This window comes from Zosterops lateralis (genome assembly GCF_965231275.1).
Source record: "Zosterops lateralis genome assembly, chromosome: 8".
Classification (NCBI taxonomy): Eukaryota; Metazoa; Chordata; class Aves; order Passeriformes; family Zosteropidae; genus Zosterops; species Zosterops lateralis.
The window spans coordinates 13,707,615-13,735,009 of NC_139768.1; the positions used below are offsets into that span (position 1 = coordinate 13,707,615).

At 35.9% G+C, this 27,395-nt stretch overlaps 1 protein-coding gene across 1 annotated transcript in view; it reads right to left on the bottom strand.

Moving 5' to 3' along the window:
- Positions 1-499: 499 nt before the first annotated feature.
- The window catches only part of LOC310912352 (adhesion G protein-coupled receptor A3-like), a 253,587-nt gene continuing 226,691 nt past the window's right edge, over positions 500-27,395 (bottom strand). Inside the window, exons 18-19 of the mRNA XM_083866869.1 lie at positions 7,060-7,155; positions 500-3,916 (exon numbers count right to left, since the gene is read on the bottom strand). Coding sequence (XP_083722995.1) covers positions 2,695-3,916; positions 7,060-7,155 — 1,318 coding nt within the window. The 3' untranslated portion in view covers positions 500-2,694. The remainder of the gene's footprint in view (positions 3,917-7,059; positions 7,156-27,395) is intronic.

Consider the following 27,395-nt stretch of genomic DNA (forward strand, 5'->3'; position numbering starts at 1 on the left):
ATTTTTAACGCAATAAGAAAAGTGGTTTAATATTTTACGTTTGAATTCCAGAGAGTTTTATCACATACAATATTCTGTGGAAAGCAGCACCTATTCACTTTTTTGTAAGCCATTATGATGATGGAATTGGCCTCTCAGACAAAATAACAGAGGTGATTAAAACACAAGCTGAATAGAGGAGCTTACTGAGTGGATTCTTGCAGAGTGAGTATTTCATCTTGGCTCTGTGTGTGTGTGTGATATTTTGCATAATGGTCTACAGACTTACTACAATTTTACTGTTACAGAATATACATATACATAGTGCTAAGACACAGAGAAGTGGATTTCACATTATGCTTATTTAGGGCTCACTGTCTATGTGGAATGAGTAAAAGTAATATTAAAAGAAAACAATTATGAAACAGAAAATATTTCGGTATGCAAACAAAGAAAAATACTGTATTTTAGTTTAGAGACAGTTCAAGCATATACAGCATATACATAATAAAGCTCAGTGTTTTGTCTTTTTTTTTTTTTTTTGTATTAGCTAAAGAAGCAGTCATGAAACTTGAATATTGGCTTAAAACTTGACAACCACCTAGTGCATTCTTCTTGCTCACCTTTTAAAAATACACAATCTGAGATGGATACATTGCACTGCTGGAGTTTACAATATATATTTCAAATTTACAAAAATACAGAAAAACAAGATTTCTTGCACTCAGATACTGAGCATTAACCCTTTGAGTACTAATTCCCACCTGCAACACTGCAGAACACATTCATCTGACTTACATGTTTTTATAACATTCTAACAATTATAATTGTCATCTTTATGTACACTATTAGGAAATTTATTCCTACATATTAAAAAAAAAAAAAAAGCAGGTAGAGTCGAATAAACTGCTAATAACAGAAAAATATGGGGCTGAAGTACGGTGATGATTTCTGCAACATATACACAGAGAATCACAGACTGATGGTCTCTCTGGAGAGAAAAATCATGGAATTTTCTATTTCCTCTCTGCAACAATTATGTAAGTCTGTGTGAAGACATCACAGCAAACTTCCTTGTGTGGCTTTCCTGGTTTAGGGGAAGTTTGGGAGGAAACCTCCAAATGGGAATACAGAACATACAGAATTGTGCTTTTTCTCTCATTTCTGGATGCACTGTTCACTTTCTGCTGTAGACATTTTCCTCATAGCTCTATGCTCCCATTCACTTTCTGAAATCTGTTATTATTCTGCACCCTTCCTATCTGTAAAAAGCAGTTTTATTTCATATAGGGATCATTCTGATGCAGTTCTGTACTGTGAGTTGATGCTTTGTGTCCAGATGTTCATGGAAACATGAAAAAAATCTTGCCAAGAGCCTTGTTAATAGACAATGCTGCTGACCCTGAAATGCCCTACAATTCAGCAGAAATCATGAACATAAAGAACTTCTCTGAAGGTCAAATTTGCATTAAAGGATTAAGACAATCTGAAATTTGCTAGGGGAGAAAATGGGTTCTCAGAAAGCAAGTGGTGAGATTAAGAGATGGATTCTAAGATGTGTTTTTAGAAAATTACTGAACTTCCTCTGTCCTGACAACTCTGGACTACATTGATCATGTAACTAAATAGACAATATCATATATACAGTATCTCTGAATTAGAATAAGCTACTTTTAAGAAAATAACTGTAGTCCTCAAAGAGTTAATGATAAAACTGCTCTACCTTAACAGATGTGGAAAGGTTACTGTGGAACAGCTTACAGATTTGTTTAAAAGGCATACTTTACAAAGAAGTGTAAAACTTGTTGAGACAATTGCTATTACACCGCACAGTGCCACATACAATGAGTAGTGCATGCTCCGTAAAGACATTAGAGTGGACCCTTATCAAAGCTATCATATAACCTTATACAAAGGATTGTGCCACTTAAACTAGTGCAGAGTGATTTTTTCCTGTAGATTTATAATGCTCTAGATTAATATCAATAGGGTTTTTCACAGCCTTGTACCACACTTTTTTTTGTTCTTTTTTTAAACACATGTAACACTAGAAAACAGCAAATGGTATATCCTGACATATGTCATGCAAAATACAACCAATACAGCACCAAAGATGTAACAGAGACATTACCTAGCACTTCTCTCCAACAAGAAAAAGGACAGAACAGAGACTGTACATTACATGACTTTACAGGCCATATGCTACAGAAGGTTTTTAGAGGCAGTATCACTTTTGTATATCTAAAAAGCTGCAATTTTATAAAATCCTGTTTAACATTTCTACCATAGCCACTTCTGATTAAAATCCATGGCACAGTAATAATATTTTTCTACAAAAATAAATAAGTAAAAGTTTAAGATGCTGATATGTTTATAAAAAGTGTCTGAAGTTACTACAGAAAAAAAGTGAAAACAATGAATGAAAATGATGTTTCTAAAGAAATGTCATTCTGTATAACAAAAGGATATTGCCTCTCTTATTCAATTGTCTAGACTTCATTTTCTCATTATCTTTCAGAATAATATTATAACTTTCTTTTAAAAATAATTTCACTTTAAAACTGTCACTATCCCTCTTTTCTGACACTTACAAAGAAAATGAAAAGCTGTACAATTTACTGATGAGCTACGCAAACATATCACCATAGTTATTTTGAAATAAAAACAAAGATAACGATGGTTTAGGGCAAAAACCACATTATGACGGCCCACGAACTACACAGTAGTTTCATTTTTCCAAGGGCCAGTTTTGATATTTCCTGTACTATCCGAGCTGTATATCATGGCTTCATGCATATTTCCCTTGAGAATTCCATTGTGATTCGTTGTGTTAAATGGCAATGACTGTGTCCGTGGGTGCATCTCAAAGTGAGCTGGGTGGTGCACAGTGTCACTGTCTGGCATTTTACCACAACTGTATATCACAGTACTGGCGTCGCTGCTCTCAGGCTGGTTGACGGTCGGGTACGGGTCACTCTTGGAGCAGCAGGCCCGCCTGTGACCCGACTGGCTCTCGTGTGTGCTGTGGGGACTGTCTGTGTGGGAGCTGTGGATGCTGCCCTCGATGCTCGAGGGGATGTGGTAAGCGTACTCTCTTTCCCCCGCAGACCTGTGCCGACTGAAGTAACGTGGCTTAGTTCTGCTTTTCAGACATCTGTGAATGTGCATGTTGGGTCTGAAGGTTCCCTCGTTATGGACGTGAATGTGAGCTTCGTCATCAAGCAGCTGATCACAGTGCATTTTTGCACAGCACGGTGTCACGGGCGACAGGCAGTTAACATGGTTCTGAACTGCTTGCAGGTTGGTGAGTTTGCAGTGGCTGGCTGCTGGGTGATTAAACACAGCTGACTTGTTGGGACATGGTGACTCCTGCAGACAGGGTGCATGAACTTGAGTGTCGCCATTGACGTTGACCTTTGGGCGCACATTAACTTGCACAGAATAGGTGTTTCTTTTGGATGGGCAACAGGACCACCAGCAATGCCACACATCGTCTCGCTTTGCACAGTGATGGATCAGGATGAAAAGCCCCAAGGTCACACAGAAGGCTCCATAAAGACAGCTGAATATCATATCCAAGAAATGACCTTGAGATACTGCAAGTGCTCCAAAGGTCCAAGTGGCGGTAAACAGGAACAAAGTGAATGCTGCGGCTCGAAGCTGAGCCTTAAATGAATGCTCATTTTCCAATAAGGAAGAAGAAATCATGGGGCAGGTTGCCTGGGGAACGGACACAGAGTCTGTAATATGACCGTGGCCCATGTCAGTACTTGGCATTCTCTGCGGGTCTTCTGTCTTTTCCTTCAGCTCGTACTTGCGCTCAGGATGGCGCTTCAGCTGCACGTACGTGCAGAGAAAGTAAACACAGGTCACCAGCACTATGAATGCCACTGGCCCATAAAAAGCACCAAGACTGGGCTCCCAGGCCATCCAGCAACTGAAAACAACAAAAAAAGAGAGTCAAGAACATTTCAGAGCCCACATTAGATGTGATGGACAACAGACTGTTGTCTGACCGGTATGACACGACAGTATCTCAGAAGTTTAGCTTGTGGAGAGAGGGAGTCTGTCTTAAATATTAATTAAGCTGAGGCATCACTTTCTAATTTTTTTAGTATAATAGAATATATGGTATAATTTACAGATTATTAAAACTGAAAATTTCCAAGAAATGTAGGTAGTTTAGACTCTGGAATTGCAGTGAAATATAAGACCATTTATGTCAACCTTTTTTTCTGCTATTAAAAATGTCAGCACTAATACTTTGATTTGAAAGCAAATGAGGCAGAGTTTATATACTCTATGTGAGCAATAGAAATGTACAGATTTCAGTGGTTTGTATCAATGAGCATTGCTACAAATTCTTAAGCCTGAAGATTGTTCTTATAGAATTTTCTTGCAAGAGAACAGCCTGAGTACCAAGAGAGGCTGAAAAAAGACTTCCAGTTGAACTGTCACCATTTTCTGAAGTAAGCAGACCTCAAATATATATGCCATTTCTGAATCCTGCAGTTTCTAGAGCTCCTGGGAGTTCAGCTATGTCACTTTGAATGTCCTCAGAAAAATTAGGGAAACTGATGGTCTCTTTGTGATATGTTAGTAGCATAATATCATTGTAGCATGATCATGGTTTGCTAGGCTTTAAATAATATAAATGTAAGTGTTTTACAGCAGCTTAAAGTAGCTCACAGGCCAGTATGAGTCTGAGAGGACTGTCTTAAGTAAAAATTAGCTGATCAAACAAACATAGAAAAAGAAAACACTAATGAAATCCTAGATGGAAACTGGCAGAACATGGGTTAAAGGGAGAAGGAATATTTGCCTTGACTCTTCTCTATGATCTGCTTTTAGCCATGGTTACAGAGAAAGAACTGAGCTGGCAGTATAGCTTAGTACAGCTGCTACTACGTTCTTATATCCTAAATATTGCATGGATTTCTGGAAAGAGGAATAAGTTACTTTATCTCTTGGACTTGAACAAGAAGTAATGGGCTTAAACTGCAGCAAGAAAGATCTAAATTAGATTTTTTTAGAAGTTTCTTAGCTGTTAGGACAATTAGGATAATAAGCTGTTGGAATGAAATGTGGTCTATCCATTAGGGGAGCATTTAAAGTACTGCAGATAAATAACTGTCAGGAATGGTTTGGATATAGCTAATTTCCCACTGGGTCAGAAAGACATACCAGGTGATCTGTCATGATGATTCCAGCTCTAAAAGTGACACTGTGTGACACTTCATATTCATTTAGGTGTGTGTGATTAGTTGCTGTTCCTCCAGTTCCAGTGAGGAAACTTCTGATATCAGATTCTTGTCTAGCCAGGAATTATCTACAAGTTACTATAAAAAGGGCAGAATTACTTTTTCTCCCAGGCTGAGAACCTCTCAGCTAAACAGAGACAGTCCCACTGGGTTTTACAGCAAGAAACTGCAGAATAATGACTTTGAATTTTTGAAATCTGAACCTTAAACAGAAGGATACACACATGTATTAATGAACTTAGAAACACTCCAAAGAGTATATCATTTACTGTTAGACAGGCACAAGAAAAGAGTCCCTGAAAGATATTTGTGAAAAGATAGGTAAATTACCACCTATATTTAATTGGGTAAGCAGAGAACACAAAGCTACATGAATACTTGAAATCCATTTGAATGCTGCATATTTGATGCAAAGTTGAGAGTGGAATGCTCCCGAGTGGAACAGTCCCATGGGATGCTGTTATTTCAAGTAAAATCTCATTGTGTATTACTTATAAAATCTATTCTCTAAAAAAAATGTTAAAGTTTGTGAATCTATATTTACTTTACTAATACCATAAAATATGAATAAGGCACATAACTCACTATGCTGCCATTGAATTAGAAGCTTTTTACTCCATCTTCTAACCATTCCTCATCTGTCCCTTGTTTTCTGTGCACACTGTGGCACCAGGTATTGATTTGCTACATTAAAATGATTAAAGAAAAGTATAACCCCAGTAAATGCACCAAAATGAAAAATGTCTCATATTTATGAACATAAATAATAGAGCTTTATGATACACTGTTGATTATAAACTGGCTGTTTAACTGGATAAATTTGAAGTAAAAAATATGAGTTGGGCCCTAGGCAGAGCATACAGTTAGCCATGGTATACACTGATTTTTTATTGCAATTTAAATTTCAATTACCTATAAAAATGTCTTTAAGGAGCCAGATGCTCACTTATGAACCATTCTCCTTGGCTGCCACTTCTCATGCCCAGAACATAACCAGTTTCAAATGTGTTACAATAGATGCTCAAAGCAGTAACTAAGAGTGATGTCCTCTAGAGTATTAGTGCTGCCAGAGCACTAAAATATCCATTAGTGTGCCAGTCACTGCCATGCTGATCTGTTACACACACTGTATTTAACTCTGCAGTCTAATTCACTTTCTGCTATGCTTCTATGGAAAGACTTCTGTACTTAGGGATACCTCACGTTTCATGCCAAGAATTAGGAATTAATAACAATGTGATGCCTGGTGAGCTTGTGGAGGTCTAGTGAAACACCTACCTACACACAAGGACACAAAAGGATTATGACAGGATTGCCAGACATTGTGACTGGAACATTTCCAGGTGGTGAAAATCCAAAATATTTGGCTTTTCATAGAGGAACGGGAGTGGAGAAAGTGGGGAAGGGATTTTTACTTGTCCTTTTCTTACAACATTATTTTTAAATTGCTGTAAGTTGCCAGAAGGATATCAAATCAAGGTAGATAATGAAATGAAAATATTTAAATAATTAACAGATGCATTAGATACGATATTCATTAGGTATTTTTAATATCTTTCACTTATTCAGATGTTAATGAAGAGCAATTCTGTAAATGAAAGGTGATTGTATTGCCAGTAATGGAGTCAAATTGGTGGAGGTGAAGCAGCAAGCTCCAGATTAAGACATAGCTCTTTCAGAGCTAATATTTAATAGAATTTCATAACAGATACCATCCCAAATTGCATGCCCGTACCCTTTATGAAGTCAGCTACATTCATTTGGATAAGAAAGAGAATCTATTTTCTTTAAAAGCTTTATGATAATAGTTTATACTTACTATGGTGCATTGCCTTCAATCCCATAATTATTGATATTGGTTGCTGCTGTAATCCCACATATAATGAATGGAACTCCACCACTAATCAGGTAAAATCTGTTGAGAGATAATAACTGATATTTTAATTTGCCTGACTTGTAGTCAAAAATACTTTTTAAATTATTGTATCTTCTTGAAGTATTTTGGGAATAAAATATTGCTGAAATATTAAACAAGTCCCTAAAACCAGAAAAGCAAAGAATGCAGTATTATCACAAGAAGAACTGTACTCTATGAAGTAAAGAGCAGAAAGCTTAATATTTAATATTTATATTGACCCACTTGTAACAAACACTTGATTTATAATTTTAGTAAATGTAGCTACTATTGAAGTAATATGAAAAACAAAGCATTGTCTAATGACAGAATTTAAATACTAAATAAAGTTATTTCACCTAGATACTTATAGTTAATAGTTATTAAATATGCAAGCATTATAAATTTAAAATATTCTGGCAAAGCAGCTTTATTTACTTTAACATACAAATGCTACCAGGGAAATTCAGTGAAATCACAGAAACTTATTCATATCTCCCACATGACAAAAGGAAGGAAGCTCAGTTAGCCAAAGAGAAAAGGGGCACTCCACTTGGTAAAATGTTTTGGTTTATTTTTTCACAGTGAAAAATCTGGAGAAATGTGAAGGATTTTGCATATACCTCACTTTTCCTCAGTCTTTCAATAACCAGCCTTGCAAATGCATTAAAATGTGAGTGCTTCCAAGGCTTCAGCAAGATCTGAAAAGTGTTAGTCTTCCTGTAAAGACTTGCATCATGAGACAGCACAGAGTTTTGCACTCCTTTAACCAGTTAAACGCCATTGAACTACTTGGGTGCAGCAGTCATTACAATGTAGGATCACAGGGCTACCTTGAACTCCCAGGGGATCTCACAGAATTTGGCATCCTTCATGCCTATGTCCAAATTCAGCAAAACGAGCCCTCATCACATTTTCCATTTATATAAGCAAAACACCAGGTTGTGCCTGGAGCTCAGCACTGGCACCGCTGCGGGCTCAGAGGTGGGGAGCACCAGCCCCCATTCCTGCAGCTGGATGCAGCCATGCTCAGTGGCAAAAGGAAAATGTTCCACTGCACCCAGGAGCTCAGCTGGCTCTCTGAAATCCTGACTCATTTCCTGGCTTAACCAACGCTCCTCTGTCAGCAGACAAAATTAGTTTCTTTTCAAGCCACTCCTTGGGTGTGGAAACAATATGCAGGGATATGGACAATTTCCAGTCTCTGCTGCTCTGTCCCTCAGGTCTAAGATGAACCTGGTAACATGTGGGACACACCTTGTGATATTCTGATCACAATCTAGTCACTAGTTTTCTATAACATATTATAAATATTAGGAATTTTCACAGTCATTGCAAGGTAGGATTTTTACAGAAACAGAGCAATAGTAAGACCAAATAAATCAGCATTTAATTCCAGCCCAGAATTGGTGTCAGAATTCCTTAACCTCTATTCCCACCTCCTTCCAAAGCAAAATTATGGGTCAGGCCTCAGAAAATTTCACGTTAGCATTTACAGTCAATCTTTGTCCTAATGGTCTAAACTGTAAACAGACCAGAAAAAATCATATTTTGCACTCATCAGGAAGCCCTTCAGCTTTTATAAATTCAAAGCCACTGAGTATATATTTTTTCTTCAACTTGGCTTATTCTGAAGAGCTCAACAAATTCCAATGAACAAGCTGTCTTCCTACAAAATCCATTCATTCACTGCAGTTTAATGATTGTAAATATCTTTTGACTTGAGCATGTTGAATAAGCTAGCTTAATAGCTTATTATTATTTTTAACAAAGACATTTTCAATGGCATTTTTGAAATTCAGGAAATTACTAGGGTACAGCAATGAGGCATAGAAAAGTTAATCCTAATTTATCTAAGAAATAGTAAGGAGCAGAAAAAATAGGAATACAGAAGCAAGTACAGGAAACTGCACTTCGAACTCATCTGAAGTGATTACACCATAGAATTTACCTAAAATGCAACCTATAATTTCATTTTTTGCAGTGCCACCACTTTTTACAGAATGGATACATACATATAAATCAATTCTTATCTAAAGTTTCAACAAGCTATTATTTGGGTGTTAGATAACCTGCTTCACAGCTCACACTTCCAGCAGGCTGCTGAACACAAGAGTAGCAACAGATCTGGAAGCACTTTAGCTACACAGTGCTGCAGAAATGTGGCAAATTCCAGCCAAATTCCTCTTGTGGCTCAGGGCTAAGGACAAGAAAATGCACCCTAGAAAGAGCAGAAGTGCATAGTCTTGTCCATTTTGTGAGAGTCTGTACCTTAAACAGTACATAAAGAAGAAAAGACATTGATCAAGAAGTTTCATATACATGTTAGTTGTGAGGAAGTACGCCTTAAATTAATAAATTCAGACCAGACTTTTTAAACATTACTTTTTATGCAATCATTAGTTGTTATCAATTTCTTCTTCATCCAGATGAGATAAGGCAAATAACTTTGAAGAAAAAGTTGCTGTAGAATTAATAGAGCATAAATAAAAATGACAACAATGTAGATAATAAATAGCTATTTTTCATACTTCTAGAAAAGCTTTTATCTAAGAGAATCAAAGGGGTTTTAACATTAATTAATTTAGCCTTACAGCCCCCTGTCAATAAACAATACTGTTCCTGTTGTACAGATGAGAAAACAAGGAGAGATTAGGTGTTCAAGGCCATGCAGGAAATGAGATTTCTTAACTGCCATCCTGTTTACACACAGGACACCTCTATGTTTCTGCACATGAAGGGACTGGGCAAACCATGGCATCTAGGATTTTGTGTCCAAGCCCAAAAAACCCAATTGCCTCTCTCAGTTCAAGCAGGAGCAAGATGAAAATAATGTTATCTGAACAATCCCTGATCAGGTGGTGTCTCACTAAGCCTTGCCAGCTCCTGACTTGTGAAGGAGTCTGTGTGTGCTATTCCCTGTGCAGCCCTAATACCAATAGTCACTGATATTTTGATTAGCACCACCTGGGTTCGTTCACAGAAGAGGTTTTCCAGCCCAGTTAAAGCAGTCCAATTGTAAGGGTTGTAACCAGAGAGATGCTGGGCTCTGCTTCTTATGCTGCAGCAGCCAACTTCTGGTGTCTTTCAGCCATACAAGAAGAAAAGTAAGGAGTGCTGCTCCTGTCCAGGAATGCTTATTCACAGAAAAAATGAATAATAAAACTGTACCAGAAGTGCAAATCTTGTAGACTGAGCAAATACATGCTTTTCAACCATCTTTGCCCTCAACCCAAGAATATCTTCTTACAAAAAAAAAAAAAAATTCAATGTTTTTCCTATATTGTTTGCCTACCATTTCATTTACTATTTCCTCTTATGACTATCTTAGAGTTTTAAACCTTTAAAGGTCTACATCCTCTGCTTCAGTAACCAGCTTTTATCTTCCAATTACCTTTTCTACTTCTGAGTTAATTTTCTAATTTTTCTCATTACACCAGTGGGCTGTCTCCTCTTTAAAAAAGAAGATGCAGTAACCCAGACCAACTTTCATCTGCTTGCATTACTATTCTACTATTCAAGAACACAAACAAATGATACTCTGGCTACCAGAACTGGAGCCTTGTATGCAGCAGTAAGAAGAGTAATGTGAGTGTTATGATGAGGGCAGACACCACAAAGAGATTGGCTGTAGTCATGATAGCCATGCATGCAAATCTTTAAAGACTAGGAAACCCCAGGGAGAAAATGAAAAAAAATTTTTCCAGCTAAAATTTTATCTTGACAAGCAGTTAACTTATGTAATATTTTCAAATTGTTTTACAGGGAAAACTATAAACTATCAGTGGGATGATTTAGGGCTTTGAAGCAACTGCCAAGCCATTGCTTCAATAGCCCTTGGGAAGAGGTTTTCAAATTTGTACATTGTTGTTGCTGGCCACCCAGGGATGTCATGATGATTCCTAGCAGGCTTTTACATCAGCATACATTTATTTACTGGAGCTCATTCCATCACATCTTCACTAACATTGTTATCCAAGCTAATTAGATTAAAACTAGCCTGGTAGGCCTCAGCAGGATGCACTTGCACCTCCCAGCTGCAGTGCAGCAACACCTCCAGCCTTAGAACTGGGCTGTGCCGACATGAGCTCATGACGGGCAGTAATCTGAAGGGCAGGAATCACATTGCCTGAACATTGCAGGGAACCCCGAAGTTTCAGCTGCAGAGACTGCCTGAGACCAGCAAGTAAAATAATTTTTATTACATGCACTGACACGAACACAACCCCCCCAACAGAGCAGAGCAGAGCAGCAGACACTGCTGGAGGTGATGCCCCTCTGTTGACATCCTGCCTTACTGTTTTCCAGCTTCCTTTCGGCAAGAACTCCTCTTGTAAGGCGAACTCTACCACAAAATACTGGGAGCTACACAGCCAATCTGATAGAAACAGGATAATGTCAGCAAGAATGACTGCAATAGCCTGCAGGCAGCATCCATCCTGATAACTTAACATGCACTATATTCTGCTAAGTTTATTTTCATAAATGTTACTCAGTAAGTTAGCAAGTAAAAGGAGAGTTCTACCCTGTGACAAATTTCTTGAGTGTCTGGCTATTCTCTAGCGCAAATTTTTTCCAGACTAAGAACCTTGACTCTGAATTTTCCAGAAAGGGACTAGACCTTGGCTTTATTCCTTGGCTTTATGGGTGTAATGCAAGACTGACTATAAGGATTTTTTTCTGCAGAGGTTGGCAAAAGTGGTAATGTATCAGGAAGTGATTTAAAAGATAGTCTTTATTGCAGATATTACTTGATTAAAATGTACATATATTTAACTTTATTCCTCTCTGCATGCACAAATCTAGAAAGGTACATGTTATATATATATATATATATATATATATATATGTAAAGACACCACTGAAGCATTCATTTCTTTTCTTCCAGTAGTACAAAAAAATATATTATCAGTTTAGCTCTACTTATGTTTAGGGCACAGTTCATACAGGAAGACTAGCCACTTGCAAAACAAAAGAAGAGTCACAGCAAGATGACTTTTCCTTTCCTTGAGCTGGGATTTGGGTTTTCATCTTTGTGAAAGTAATTAATATAGAAAATGGTCATTAACTTCAGAGCTAACCAGATGCCACAGTTCAAGTACCCAGGAGGCAGGCATACAGATAAGTAGCTGCTCTGTAGAAAGCTGAATTTCTGAGCCTGATTTTCGAATTATTCTTCCTGATTTTTTCATGCATCACATCATTCTGTGGTCATTTTTGCTGGGAATTTTGATAAAATAAAAACAAGGCTCCTAGAAATGACATGATTCTGAGAATATACTTTTCCTTTAAGAAAAAACCCAACAATTTTAAATCCTATTCCCAGATAGTCTTGACTTACATATATTTACAAATAACATGTTTGTTTTTTTCAATGACCTTTTTGAAGACAAATAACCTATGCCTCCTTCAGTGCTTTTCTCCTGTCTGCAGAGGAGATCTAAATAGGGAGAATACAGATTAAAAAAAAACAAACAGGAAAAAGAAACAGAATCTACTAATAATGCTAAAATAAACTCTACTTTTGCAAGTCAAGCTTTAAATGGTAAATAAAAGCAAAAATAAGGGTTGTGTGAAAACTCTATTTATCACCTTTTATGTGCCAAAATTTTTATCCTCTTGAACTGCCCGTTCACAGTCCACTTTTTTATTCCATAAGTCATTTCACTCAGCACAGAAGAAACAAAGGTCACTGGACAGGTAGTTATTAATTTATTTTATATATACCCCTTCTTTCTAGATCTTATTGCAACTTAAGAGCTTTGCAAACATTAATTAATTAATCATCATGATTTCCTTGTGAGAATATGTATAATCTTTTCCATTTAGGGGCAGACACTAAACCACAGAAAGATGAATTTAAAAAATTGATTCAGAAAAGTCTCTGCAGGTTTGTTTGCTCAGCTTAAGACATCCAGGCCTCTATTTGACAAAACTAGTCTCTGGTTTTTTTAATGAAAATTGGCCAGGAGAAAGGAGTTTAAATACTTCTTCTTCATCTGTCCTTAAAGAGTCATGGGAACCTGGGCAATAAAGTGGGACAATGTTAGACAGTGTCAGAAGATCTGAAACCTCACCTATTAAATGGCTTCAAACCTATTTTCTTCTCTCAGGCCATCCATTGCCTGCCCTGGTGTTCACTCTGTACCTCTGCCTTCCCACCCGTGGCAGGTGATGGCTCAAGCACTGCCAGCCAGGCTCAGAGCTTAGGTCCTGCTGGTGGAAGCAGCCAAGAAATGATTTCTATTCACTTTCCATGGTTAACACCCTTCGTGGAGAGTGTGGCCATTACGTCTTATCTGGAATTTTGCAGACAAAAAGGACTTTACAGGCTGATAGTACAGCTGCACTTTGCTTTACCAGCACCATGTGAGACAGTCTAAGCCAGCTGAGAGGGCACAAAAATAAAAATGCATGGGACAAAAAGATAAAAAATGAATTCAGGAACTAAAAAAATGTTCAGAGAAAATTTAGAAGAGAAAGGAGATTCATTTACATAGAGATAACTGTATTGTCTCTTGGCGAGCTAGACTAATGGAAGAGCTATTGTATCTAAGAAGCAGGAGACACCTTGACTTTTTTTCCCTATTTTATTGGAGAATGCCTTGGGGGCTGTTGGAAATCAAACAGAGATGATTCTTACAGTGTATTCCATGCTGCAGTTTAGCTCTATTGACTTCTATTTCTACTTAATTTAATGAATAAATAACTTAACCTAAGTAGGAATCCATCCTGAATGCACTTCTCAAGTAAAGAAGTAAGTAAAGTATTAAGCATCATGTTGATGAGAAAGAAAATATATTTATCAGTATTTCTTAAAGATTCAGTATTTGAAAAAGTTCAAAGACATGATGCTTATAGAAAGAACACTGTTTATGGCAATGCTTGGAGAGGAATCATGGGAGGAGAAATAATACTTATTCTTTGAGTATTTTTTATTTACACAATCATTTTATCCCTAGAGAACACAACAGCCCTTTCAATTCTGCTTCCACAGTTAATTTCTAGCAGTAAAATGGCTGATACTCTTGTTTGGAGGTGTTCATTGCTACCTCATTTTTCCAGGCATTTGACTACTCTGGCATGGAGCTGTTAGCTGAAATCATTTTGCAGTTCCAGTCTACTGAATCAAACACAACTGCTTCAGCAAGCATTGCAGCACACCTCTAGAAAGTCAATTACCAGCAGGATGTCCTTCTGCCTTTCAAAGGGGAGAAAAGAACCATTAACTATCAACCCTCATCAAGACAAGAAATTCTGATAGCAGCCTATATATGTGACAATGGCATTTTATATAATATGTAAGTGAAATGAAAAGTAAAGCTTGGAAAGATAATAAGTGCTGTGCTCCTATATTGTCATGTATTTAATACTCAGATCACTTTTTATTAGTATCAATGTCCTATGACTGTCAGTACCTTGAATTTTAAACAGAAAATATGGATTTCTTTGGTTTTACTTGAGCTAGTATTTCATTAAGGCTGCCAAAGGAACCAAATAAAATGACTATCAGGAGGACATATATTTTAATTTGGTTTGACTGTGAAAGTCACTGACAAGGGGTTCTGGTCTATGTTCCCCTATGAGTAAATTTTTAAATCATATTTTTAAAAAGGAATTTATGTCAATCCCATGTTTTACTATGGCAGTCACCAACATAACTTCCTGAATTCCCCTGTGTTTCATGCATTGTTGAGTTTTTGACACTCATTTGCTTTTTAGGCAACATTTTTTCTCAAGAAGGATGCTATTTCTTCTGAAATATTTTTTAAAAAGTTTAAGCAGACCATTCAAGTCCTTGTTTTGAAGTTCTGAATTCTCAGATCACCTGAGAATACAGTATTTTTAACTTTCACAAAACAAGAACCTTTGAGAGTTGATTCAGAGGTTATTTATTCACTACTTAATGTATTTCTGAATTTAGGTATGAAGCATATTTGTTGTATTAAAAGAAGATATTCTGAAGCATTAATTTTTATTATGAGCTATATTGCCAAATTAGAGCTAAATAATTTCAATTGCATGAGATTCACAGGTAACACAGGAGCAATACTCTCGGTTTAATTTTCTGTTAAACTCCTTCACTGTACACGCAGAGAATCATTCAGAAAATATTAATGACCAAGCACTCAATGTCACGAAGATGGGGACTTTAATGGTAGACCCAGCTGCCTTGTTCTTAGATTTGCTCAGCTGAGCATTTAAGATAGATGTGTGCAAACAGACAATGAAAATAGAATACAGGAACCCATGAGAAATAGCTGTAGAGAGATCACACTAATTCTATTCTTCTAAATTCATGTATTCTTTTCCTTTTTCTTTTATATAAGTCAATGATCTTATATGAAGGGCAAGATCTTTGCTCAAAGTGCCAGAGGGAGCTAAAATTGTTTAGAAGAAAGTGAAAAATATGAGAAACACTTCAAAGACGTGCATTTCCAAAGAAATGACATTGTTAATTTGTGCATTTTTGCCAAGTCTTGTATCTTTTGATGCAAAATTCTGCCCCTGTTCCAGAGGGCAGGTGATGAAGAATCTTAGCTTTCTAATGTGACTTCCTACAAATGTTACGTTTGTCTTTGGTGCCTAAAACATTACAAGGCCCCTCCCTTTGAGATCTTTCCCACCGTTGTGCCATCTCTCTGTAACTTCAGCCCTCCCTTATGTCGAGGTATTTATTTATATTCATTATTCACCTGCCCAGGCAGTCATGTGGAACCCAGAGAAGTTCAATGATCTCTATTGATCTCAGACCAACTACAGCTGAGTTATTAGACACGAAAAGTCTCAACCACAGACACATCCTTGGACAAACTGTTTCTTTAAGGAGATCAAAATATAAGTAAGAATAAATTTCTGTTTTTCCATTACAAATAATTATAGGCAAAATGTGAAAATATGAACTTTAATGGTTCAAAAGCTTAGAAAACAGGAATCTTAAATTCAGTCTGCAAAAATATCCTGCTTTTCTACATTAATACCACAATTTTTACTTTAGTTTATTGATTCCTGAAGGATGAATGCTAGTGTTACTACTTACAGAGAGAATATAGTAGTGAGAAAGCTAAAAAGCATATTTCTCTCTTCAGCTGGCTCTGGAACATTTCAAGCATCTTTTACAGCCTGTTTGATTGATATAAGCCATTAAAGTAATCAGTTTAGGAAATTTAATGTTGCCCCATGAAATCTGCCATTTCTGCAAAAAAACCCCAAACTGTCTTTCTTCAAGGAAAATGAAAATCACAGCTTCAGACATAATTGTATGTAAAAGTGCTGAATGCATCAGCTGGTTTCTCTCACATAGCAGTGACTGAGTTGTTTCTGTTCAAGTCCTCCCAGAAAGACTTTAAAATGATACATTCCACTGTGCAATATACATATTTTTAATATTTGATAGAGTCATATTTCATAGGTTGATACGTCCTCATAAAGTGTTTTCCTATAAAGTATACCATAGAACAGTGGTAAATTTCATCCCTCTAAATTTGTTCAGCATATCCTATGCATATTCTTAAATGACAACGATATACCATACCCAAGACATATTTAGACTGTGTATAGAAAATCATGGAAGTATCTCAATGGCTTTTAAATATTGATACTTCAAAGTATTAAAGCATTCTCACTGTTTCTGAGCATTTTACTAATAAGGTAATTCCTCATCTTCAAAGTATTGTTAATGACAAGGTGCTATATACCCAAATTTAAACATTCAGTGTTTCAAACTTGTGTATCTCTTTACGATTTACAATTGTAAAGTTTAAAATTATGTGCTAATCACAATTTACTGCTACCTTCCATTTGTTTAGGTAATTGGGTTTGTTTTCAACTGCATGTATCTAAAATCTAATCACACAGCTATAGCAAGATGCATCCTCAGGCAAAGTGAGAGGACAAACAGTCTTGTTTAAGACACGAAAAAAACACACACTAAATAAAAATAATATCATTTTGATTATTAAATCTTCCTGGTCTACGAGAAGTATTCAGTCGCAAACCCAGAGGGCCATTTAAAATTGAAAAGCTTTTACGCAGAAGATCCATGGAAACCACAAAACCCTTTCTGCTGAATCTTTTCAGCTACCAAGCTTTCAGCTATCAAACCCACATTTTCAGAGAAGAGATCAAAGAGTTTCCCAAAAGGAATTTTTTCAGATATGAAAAGCATACATGCAGGTTTTGAATTCCTCTAAAGACCTCTGTGGTAGAGGAAGGGACTCTTTGTTTTAATAAAATACTCATCTTAAAATATTTTGATTTTTTTTTCAAATAGTACTAGTATTTTTAGGGTTTGCCACTGGTCTTGAGTTGAGGAGGGACCATCTCTTAAAGTTAAATAAAAGTAGTAGACATGATGTTCATTCACACTGATGCTGCCTTCAATCATACAGAAAACCATCTGGAAACAGTCGGATAAAGCCAGGGCAAGGCACAGATGTTAAAATCCTAAAATATATAACCTCAGTGCTTTGACATATAGATCCTGAAGACACTACATTTTTGCTTTATTTACCAAGACTGCACAATGAAAAATTGCAAATAAACTACCACGTACAAGGTGCATGTCTAAATTAAACATGTCCCTTTTTGGTTTTGGGTTGTTTTTATTTCTACCCTCATATTGTCTTTATTTACAATTATTTGCTGAAAAAAAAATTCTCAGTCCTTATACAGAGCAGCAGGACAGAATAGAATGCTTCCCTCAACAATTGAATTGCAGTCCACAAAGACTAGAGTCTGAAAATTTATGCGCCAGAAATCTAAGATGTGAAGCTGCAAAATATAGGTCAGGTAAAAAATTCAAAATACAAAGACAAAACATTTCCATTTTTTTCAACCAGAACTTTTTCTGCATCTCTCTTATGTAATCACTCCTAAATATTGAGTTTATTTTCCTTTACAGAGTAAGAAGATTTAGCAGAAAAGTTGTCATCTTCCATAGATGATAATCCAGTTTTACAGCTGGCAACATTTGGAACGTGCAACTTTACTAGATGCAACCACTCCTTACACCTTATATGCAATCACTACTGACACGTTAATGAACTAATACAAAAAGAAAATAGTAGAAACCCAAAATCTTTTAATTTGATTAATTGTGAATAACTTCTCTCCTTGACCTTTTTTTTGGTGGTATTCCAACATTTTAAAGCACATTTCATTATTTCCTATCTTTTTTCCCTCAGGAATTCTTAGTAATAACAGCTCTGTTTCCATGTATTTCAATTTGTAACATATTCCTGAATTTTGATGGGATGGGGTGATTTTTTGTGATTTATTTCAGGCCTTACATTTCATGTTTGTGGTCCATCCAAAATGAAACCAGAGCCAGAACGACAGGAAGAAGTCCTTGCAGATCTTCAAAACTGGATTAGGTGAGAACCTGAGCTCACTTTTAAGTTGGATCTGCTTTGAATGGAGAGTTAAACCTGATGACTTACAGATGTTTCTGCCAATCTTATTATTTTTATGACACTATGATTAACTTATTATTCATTGTTATCTTTTCAGTCTTACGAGGGTCCATCCATACCAGCTGTCAATGCTGAGAGAAGGCTTCTTTAAACCACTGCTCTTCTAGTACATATTAATATGTAAATTGAAATATATACTACTCAGAGTGGACTAATTCACAGGTGGGTGAGCAGAGCTTGAAATTTCCTGAATTTTCAAATTTACTCTGAATATTTTTAATATAAACGTATTTCAAATATTTTCAAATCTCAAATATACTTCCAATATAAACTTTCAAATAAATGTCTCTAAAGTCTGAGTTCTTCAGAACAGTACAATGCATTATCAAAATGTAATCAAGATAGGACACAATCAAACTCAGAAAGAGACCCTGCTTCACATCCCATCAACAATGCCTACACCTGTGGCTGTAGCCAGCCAAGAACAGTTGAAACCAAGGAGAAATTTATGCTATGTATAAACCCCATTATTGTGTTTAATAGGCTGTGCACCCGTTACTTATCTAAGTACCTTATCCCCACTAGCTTTGTTCAAACTCCACGCGAGATGCAGACTTGCTTGATTTTGTAGTACACAAGTGCTTTATTCTTTTTCAGAAACTAATCTACCCTGTAAAGAATCTTAGTGAAGCTTAATCCCTAAAGTTTGCAAAAAGGAAAAAGCTGACTTTTTTTGCTTTTTGTGGAGAAAATATTACATTAGGATTCATGCAATGTTATCCATTTCTCCAACTTCAAATTTTTCATCTTGACAGATATGCAGGTAGCCAAGAAATTAAAACTTAGCAAGAAGGTTTTATTAAAGTAACAAGCAGCAGGGAAGCATTAAAACATGCTGAAAATAACTTATTTTTTAGATTGTTTTAAGACTTTTGGCTTCTTTCTGGAACACTTTTCTCTTTCACAGTCCATAGGATGCAATTCAATCTGCTGATCTAGAGGCAGCAAAGAGTATTCTTTCTTAATGTTATTTCAGAAAAAAATATTATGGATTAGCCTGCTATTAGCCCATAGGAAGTACTGTTCAATTAATGACTTCACAAAACCATGGATATTTAGATTTATTGACAAGTATTCAGGTTGACATTTTGTCCTTAATTCACCCTATTGAAAAGTAAGAAACTAAGGTACAATTGTATGAGTTCATGAATGCCAACCCTGATTTTTAACTTTAATGTTGAGGGGTTTTGCTGTTGTCAGTCTTTGTATTACTAAGCTGAGCTATGGAAGATCTTTTATGTATGATGATGGCATGAACATTTGCTTTTTCCTATTGTTTAAAAGCTGACATACACAGAAATCTATTTCTGGTGATCCCTATCCTAGATTTTAACCAGAAGCAAAAAGAAAGCTTTTCCATCATTTATAAAAAGGTCAAAAGGTAAGTTTTTAAAAAATCATGGGGTTTTTTTTGAGCACTCAACCAGAAGTGATCACAAAACTTTGAAAGAAAAGGAAAAGCAGAGACAGAATTATTTTATAAACATTAATTGAAAAATATTAATTAAAAGCTAGAAATGGTATGTCATTTCCAGAAAGTTATAAACATGGAAAAAAGAGATTCGAACAGGAATAAACAGCCATCTTCACAAAACTATAAGAGCATCTCACTGCTCAGCTTTCCGGGTCAAAAGGCCGCCTAGCTTTCCTGGGGACAGTAACTGTTACTGGATTTAGCAATGCCAGAACCTCAGAAGGAAATGTTCTCTCTAGTTGGAAAACACTCTCTTAGAAGCATGAAGAGGATATATGGATAATTGGTTGCTTCTTCAACACCTCTGATGGAAGACTGAGATTCACAAGTAGACAAGTTTAATGCCATTCTTATGTAAGACACTAACACGAGTATGATAATCCACATTAAACAGCCCAAAATGCCTTACCTATAAATGACAGCCAGCAGGGGGTAACCATTCTGCAAATAACAGAGGTTGTGATTTGCCCACAATTCCTGCTCCTTATATTTTGGATTCATGAGAAAGAGTGTTAGAGACACTATTAATTCCAGATTTGGAATTCCAAAGTGGTATGCATACATATTTCTTGGAAATGAACTTTCCCTCTAGAGGTACTTTTTTTTTCTGGAGATGTCTACAATTTCGTCCCATATGAAGAAGCAGCAAGATCTGTTGTGTAACTGACCACTCATGACTTTTTCTTGACATTGCTCACAAATATTGAAAAGCAAACACAAATGGTCTTCTGTAATCACAGTTCTCTTCCCTCAAAATTAATAGCTAAAACAATACTAGTATCTCTCATTATCAATAGATAAATAAGTCAGGTATCTTGTGTGCTCAAGATTTCTTTCACAGAAAACCTCACCAATGTTCACTTTCTGATAAATTTAAAATCCTGACTGATTCTTTGAGTGTGAAGTGTAATCCAATAATAATGTCATTACCCCTTTGCCTGAATGAGTACTCAATCAATACAGGCATAAAGTTTAATCTGGACATTCTATTTAACTGAGGTATATTAGATATGATATATTGAAATTATTTTAATCTGCATTATAAAAATTACATAAGATTTACCAAAAATTATTTATAAGTAGCAATCAGCAGTATTTTCAATCTATGAACCAAAATCTTCTTTCAACTAAATATGTGTAGCTCCCACTGAAAACCCAATGTGAGTGCATGTGTTTCAGAGCAGAAGGTGGCCTAATTTTTTGTTGTTTTATATAGTAAGGTGGTACCTGAATACCTGCAGGATCAGCAGCCAGTTTCTACAAGACTCACAACATTTCCAAACACTGAAGGCATATTTGGAACACATTAGTTTCAAAGTCTCCTCTGTCAGAATTCGCTTGCATAATGAAACACAAAAGTTTCTTATAAGACTTGTGAGGCTGTAGAAATTCAGCAGCAAATAAGGGTTGAAAAATGAAAATACTGTTAGGAAAAAAATCTTGGTTTACTAGTAAGAGAATTGTAGGGCAAGAATGAACATCAAGAGATCATCTAGTCCACTCAAAATCTCTGAGTCAGGGTCACAATTAAACACCTGTCATGACTGGCTTGGCCTAATCTAGTCTATGGTAACAAATTGCTTGGGACAGAGTTCCCACAGCCTTCCGGTAACCTGTTTTAATTGCCAACTGTTTTCATAGGTTGAAATATTTTCCTAATATTAACCTATTTACCCCTTGCTACAATTTAAGCTTATTGTTTGCTGTATGATTTTCTCTTTAATGCCTTCTCATTTGGAATTTTTAAAGAACACTAAATTGAAAAGGATCATCTACATTTCCAGTGATGGATTTCAACTACTTAAGATGTACAATGTCAGAGAGATCAGTGGAAGTTTATGTATAATTTTCCATGGTGTCTCAACTCAAGACCAAGTGAATTAATCTAATGCAGCTTTTCCTCCCGAGAATTTTAAACCCTCCTTCCAAACAGGCATAAACCAGAGATTATCACACATATTTGACAGAAAGTATGCACAGAATAAGCCAGATCTGAAACTGAATTTGCAACAGTTATATATAAATATGCTCCAACATATTTAATGTAATATGCATATCTGTGGATTTCACCAATTCTGTTTGTCCAAGGAATACAACCTAATTTCCTTGAATTTTGCCATTCATTAATAAAGAAAAATATTCTGAAACATTAAAATTATGTATTTTAAACTATCACTGCTAATATATATATATGTATATTCATAAAATATATATATTTGCATTTTATTGCTAGTTTATTTTAAGGTAAGTCAGGTACTTTTTTTTTGTTTAGCATTTACTCTTGGAATCTAGTAATATCTTCTAGCCAAAATTACTTTATGGAATAAAGCAATTGGTAAATGCAACAACTACTATATGTCTATATGTAGGACATTTAGACATATGTATGTCTAAATGTCTTATGCCATGCTGTAATTTAAATGCACAGTGATTGTACTGTACTGCAGTTATTATCAGACTATTGCCCCATCCTACATTACACCAGTTGGGTGCCTGCAGTGTTCTCAGTTCTGTGACATTGCAGTTTATCAGTCTGCACAACATACTTCATAAATCTTCATAACTTACGTTTTCTTGCAACATCAGGGTTTTCTTTACAGCTAAGCTGGATGTATATAGATGCCTGCTTAAAACAGGTGTTTGTAACAAACTTTAAGTTCTATCTTTCTCACAGAATAATTTTCATAAGAAAGGATTTTTATCTAATGTGACTAATTTTTCTCACTAATTAATGAGTACAATCATCTACCATTAAAAGTCAGATATTCTTTTCTGTAATTGTGGTGAATATAATTTCATGCAGATGGGAATGCTTAGTTCTTTGTCCATACAATTACAATAAGCACACTTGAAAAGATCTTATGCATTTATCTTTACAGCATTTTTGCATAATCAAGTTTAATCTATGTGACACCAGAGAATCATCTGAGAAAATATTTAGTTCTTTCAAATCTGATAAAGTTTTCTACCAAGCCCCCATTGGAGTCTGAATATATTATCTTCTAAAAATCCTTGAACTTGTAGAATTTCCAATCAGCATTTTACATTTTGCCTGGAGCAGCATATCAAAGCATGGAGCATTTTATCAAGCTTACTCACCCTCTAACTTACCCTCTACAATTATGTATATGAGTAGCTCAAATGAGAGAAGCTACTGAGGCAAGGGATAGTGCGACAAGAATTCTGAATTTCCAGGAAATACCTAGATGTGAACTCAGGATAAAAGCAGCTGAAAATTCAATCTAATACACAGTTCTGCAGATCAGCAGGTTGCAGTTCAAGCCTTTCAAAGCTGGAAATACCATAGAATTCATTTTAAGTCTTCAGAAAGCTCACAGTTTTGAAGGCTTGCAAATGCTGTCACTCATGTAGTTAAAATTTCTACCCCAAGCCCATCATTTCCTCATCACTAAATGCCCAGGTATCACTCAGGTGTGGTCATTTTCTTTTTTTGGCTGTTTGTCAATAGCTGTAGCATTGGAGAGAGTTTCAGTTGAATGGATCTAAGTGACTTGTTGTTTAGTATCTTGTTTACAAGAAGTAAGCTGACGTTTCTTTTGCAGTAACCATAACCCATTTCTTTTCGTCTATACTAAGTAGCTCAGACACTGTTCTTTAAAAAAAGAGGATAGAACTTCACCTTCAACCTCAACATCTCTTAAAGATTTGGTATTATTGTATTTCTCTGAAAAGTGTCAATATCATGTGCACCTCACCTGTGCTTTAGCTAATGAAATTATGACAGCAACAAAATCCTTTCTTCTTTACTTTGATTTTCATGTGCTCTTGAAATAAGTTCACATCAAGGAGGATCCTATCCTCTGGTGATCACTCACTTAAAGTATTTTGTAGTGCATTCAGGTCAGTTTTGAAGAACAGTATTGCTAACTATTCCATGAGAATGAATTTTGGAATTTTGATTCATAAGCCAGATGAAGTGGAACTACAAGCAAGGCAGGTGGCTCTGTTCCCATCTTGCTGTTAGTGACTCCTCAATTCAACTGCTCACACTGAAGGTGGAGAAGAAAAGTTCTAATCACTCTTCCAGTTTGATTAAGAGTTGGCAGGAAAATTCCTCCATGACACCATCCCCTGGCCATGCAATGCTGTCAGCAATGAATATTTATTTACATGGCCTATGCAAAATGCAACAACTTTCTCAGGATACCAATGACAGTATTTTGCTACTGTGGACCTCCATAATGTTTTTTAATATTTTCATTTTACTGGAAATTTTCTTGTGTAGGACAATTAATTCAAACCCTGAATTAAATGTTGTCTCTGACCAAAGATAATTTTATCCACATCTGATGGAAATAAAATTAGCTTCAAGTTGAAATTCAGTAAAAATAATGAATGAAAATGTTTTCATTATCACAATTTTAAACACTTTTCCACTGTAGACCTTTCAGTTACATCCATCTGAACATATATCAGCATTTAAGAGTGATCATGTTAAACAGCACGTAATATCAGTCTGTCCTTGAAGTAACCAACCAAATTCCAAGTACCGTTGGGTTCTGAAATCCTGTCTCTCCCTTTCATTTGTGATATACAGACTTAAACTTCCTGTTTTGTTTTTAAGCTTTTCTTTTTCATTATCTCTAGCTTTTATACCTCAAAGAGCAGAACTGTTCTCTTTGTTCTGGCTAAGGTTCCTTCCAGGATTTTAAATATTTTTGTTTGAGTGGGGTTTTTTTTTTTTTTTTTTTTTTTTTTTTTTTTTTTTTGAGAACTGGCTAAGTTGGGGGGTTGATAAGATAGAGCACAATCTGTCTACAATGATCAGTGTTTCTCTTGGTACTTTGTATTATTTGTGTTGTGTCATCTTTGAATGACAGTTATTAAAATTGTCTTCAGAAGCAACATAGCATTGTTCAAAATATTAGCTCTATAATTAAACTAAAACTTTGAAAAGGCTGTTATCCTTAGATTATTTTAATATCCAATATAACAATATAATAACTTATTTTGATGTTGTGAATATAAGCCTTACTTTGGCGAATAAAATGAACACAATAGCTGGAAGGGAAACATGGCTTTTCTTACATTCCATTTTTATCAAGTGCAAAAAATTTATAAAAGCTATTTCAGCAACATGGCCTTCTTTCTTCCTGGGAAATATGACAAATATTGAAACAACATGGGAATAGTGTTTTGCAGAAAATATTTAAGAAATATCACTAGATTATCTTTAAGGTCCCTCCCAATCCAAGCCATTTGATAAAAACAGCTCTTACACACTTTGTTCTTTTTAGGAACTTAAAGTATGGAGGTGAGAACACATGAGGATTGCAAAAATTCACAGCACAATTTTAAAATTATCTAATAGTATACATTTCTAGTCTTAACTTCCCATATCTAAAATAAGAAATGTTGATTATAATATCAGAAATGTGAGATAAACTTCCTGATGACTGACCCTGCCCACATCAAAATATTCTGTCCTCTAAGCAAAGGATACAATCAAACACTTAAATTACAGCCAACTTCCTGGAGCAGGTTTTCAGAGAGACTGTTGGCTCACCATGCCATGGTTCATCCAGCTGGTGAAAACCTTACTTGCAGGGAGACATAATTTTCACTTACTCCACAATGACACAATTGGGTCTGTGTGAATAGTAAAGAGTGAACTACAGAGATCTCCTCCAGGCTCCTGAGAATTCTGCCCTGTGGCACTTCCCATTTAATTCAACATACTCAAACCATAGAGAATTTTTAAGAGAAAGACAGATAATCCCTTGGGATAATCAGGTTTCAATTTATACTTTATAGAGGAAGTTTGATATGTTCTCTGTGGGAAGGAAGGATGGGCTTTCATGGATTAAAACTCTCTGAGTTAATATTTAAGAGCATATCACAAAGAAGAAAACAATGGATTGCAAATGATACTTTTCATCTGACCTCTTTCTTTCTCCCTCTCTCTCAATCACTGTTTCATACTAGAAGACATGAATTCATGCAAGCCAGCATTAATGAAAAATGCACAAGAACTTAACTGCATTTCAGAGCTGCTGGTGTCAAGGGGACAAGTAATGTCTCTGTCTGTCAGAATACAAATTTAGTTGCTTCATATGATTCAGTCTGAAGATTCAGAAAAGGGCATGGACAAAAAAATAGCATATTTGCCAAACTTGATGTTTAATAAAGTATTTCTTACCACAGTCAAATGCTGATCCCCCATTACACTGCTATCATGCTGCAAATTGTAGCCAACTTGTTTTAAATGATAGGGGATATTAAGAAAGATAATTTTCTGAAGACCCTTTCAGCCTCAGGAATATTAGAAAACATTAGCTTTTTTTTTATTCTAGGGTTTTTTTTCTGGGCATAATCATTCTTTAAAAACTAAATATAAGAAGTCTTTGGTCTTTATAATTGGAATGTTTTCAGTATCTTCATTATGGTGCAAAAATATCACCTGACAATTTCTAATGAGATCATGAACATCGGTGTGTGCAACTCATACTCAAGATACAGCCTGCTTTATTGCTAACTTATTCAGTAAAAATCTCCATATAATCCATTTGTGCTGGAAGTCACAACATTTCCTGCCAGACTCTCTCAGGACCAGCAGTTTGGCAAACACAGCAATAGATCCATTTGAGCCCAAGTGTTGTTTTCCAGCTTGTCAGAATTCAGATCAAGCAGCTAAATGTTCATCCTGAGACAAGCAGGGTTAACACTATGAACAAAGCACTAAGTGGATGCCATGACCCCTGTGGTATCATGCAAGTCTGTGAAATCCCCTTGTAAAGGCAAGAGTCTCATCATAGGACTAGTCGGGAATAAGAGAAGGAGAGGATTTTCTTGTATTTGAAAATTTAGTGTGGTTTCTCCTTTTTGCAGTGAAAGGATTTAGCATAATTCAGTGTCTCAAAGATACTTAGCTACTGTTTAGCTGGGTGCTATTGATAAATGTTTAGGTAGCTGAGAGAAATAATGAACTTGGGAATGAGCTGCTGCCACATTCCCAAGGAGAGGGGGAGGATGCAAGTGCAGCACTACCACATCCTGAAGGAGCTCAGGGTGTAGGTTGTTAGTCAGCCCTACACCACAAACACAGCTCACTAGGAAGACCCCTTTGATTGCTGCTTTCAAGACATTTCTCTCTACTCTGGAAGTGTATGTGTGATGTACAGAAACTTGCCCATATACAACCTCATATAGAAGAGCAGACACCCATACACACCTCTGCATGTAAACATCCATCAGCAGGTTAGTACAGTTTGACCAATCTACTCTCATTCTCAGCTACTTCTAGGGCTGCTTTGTGTGCAGGTTTAAAGGGCAGTTAGGACATTTCAAAATAT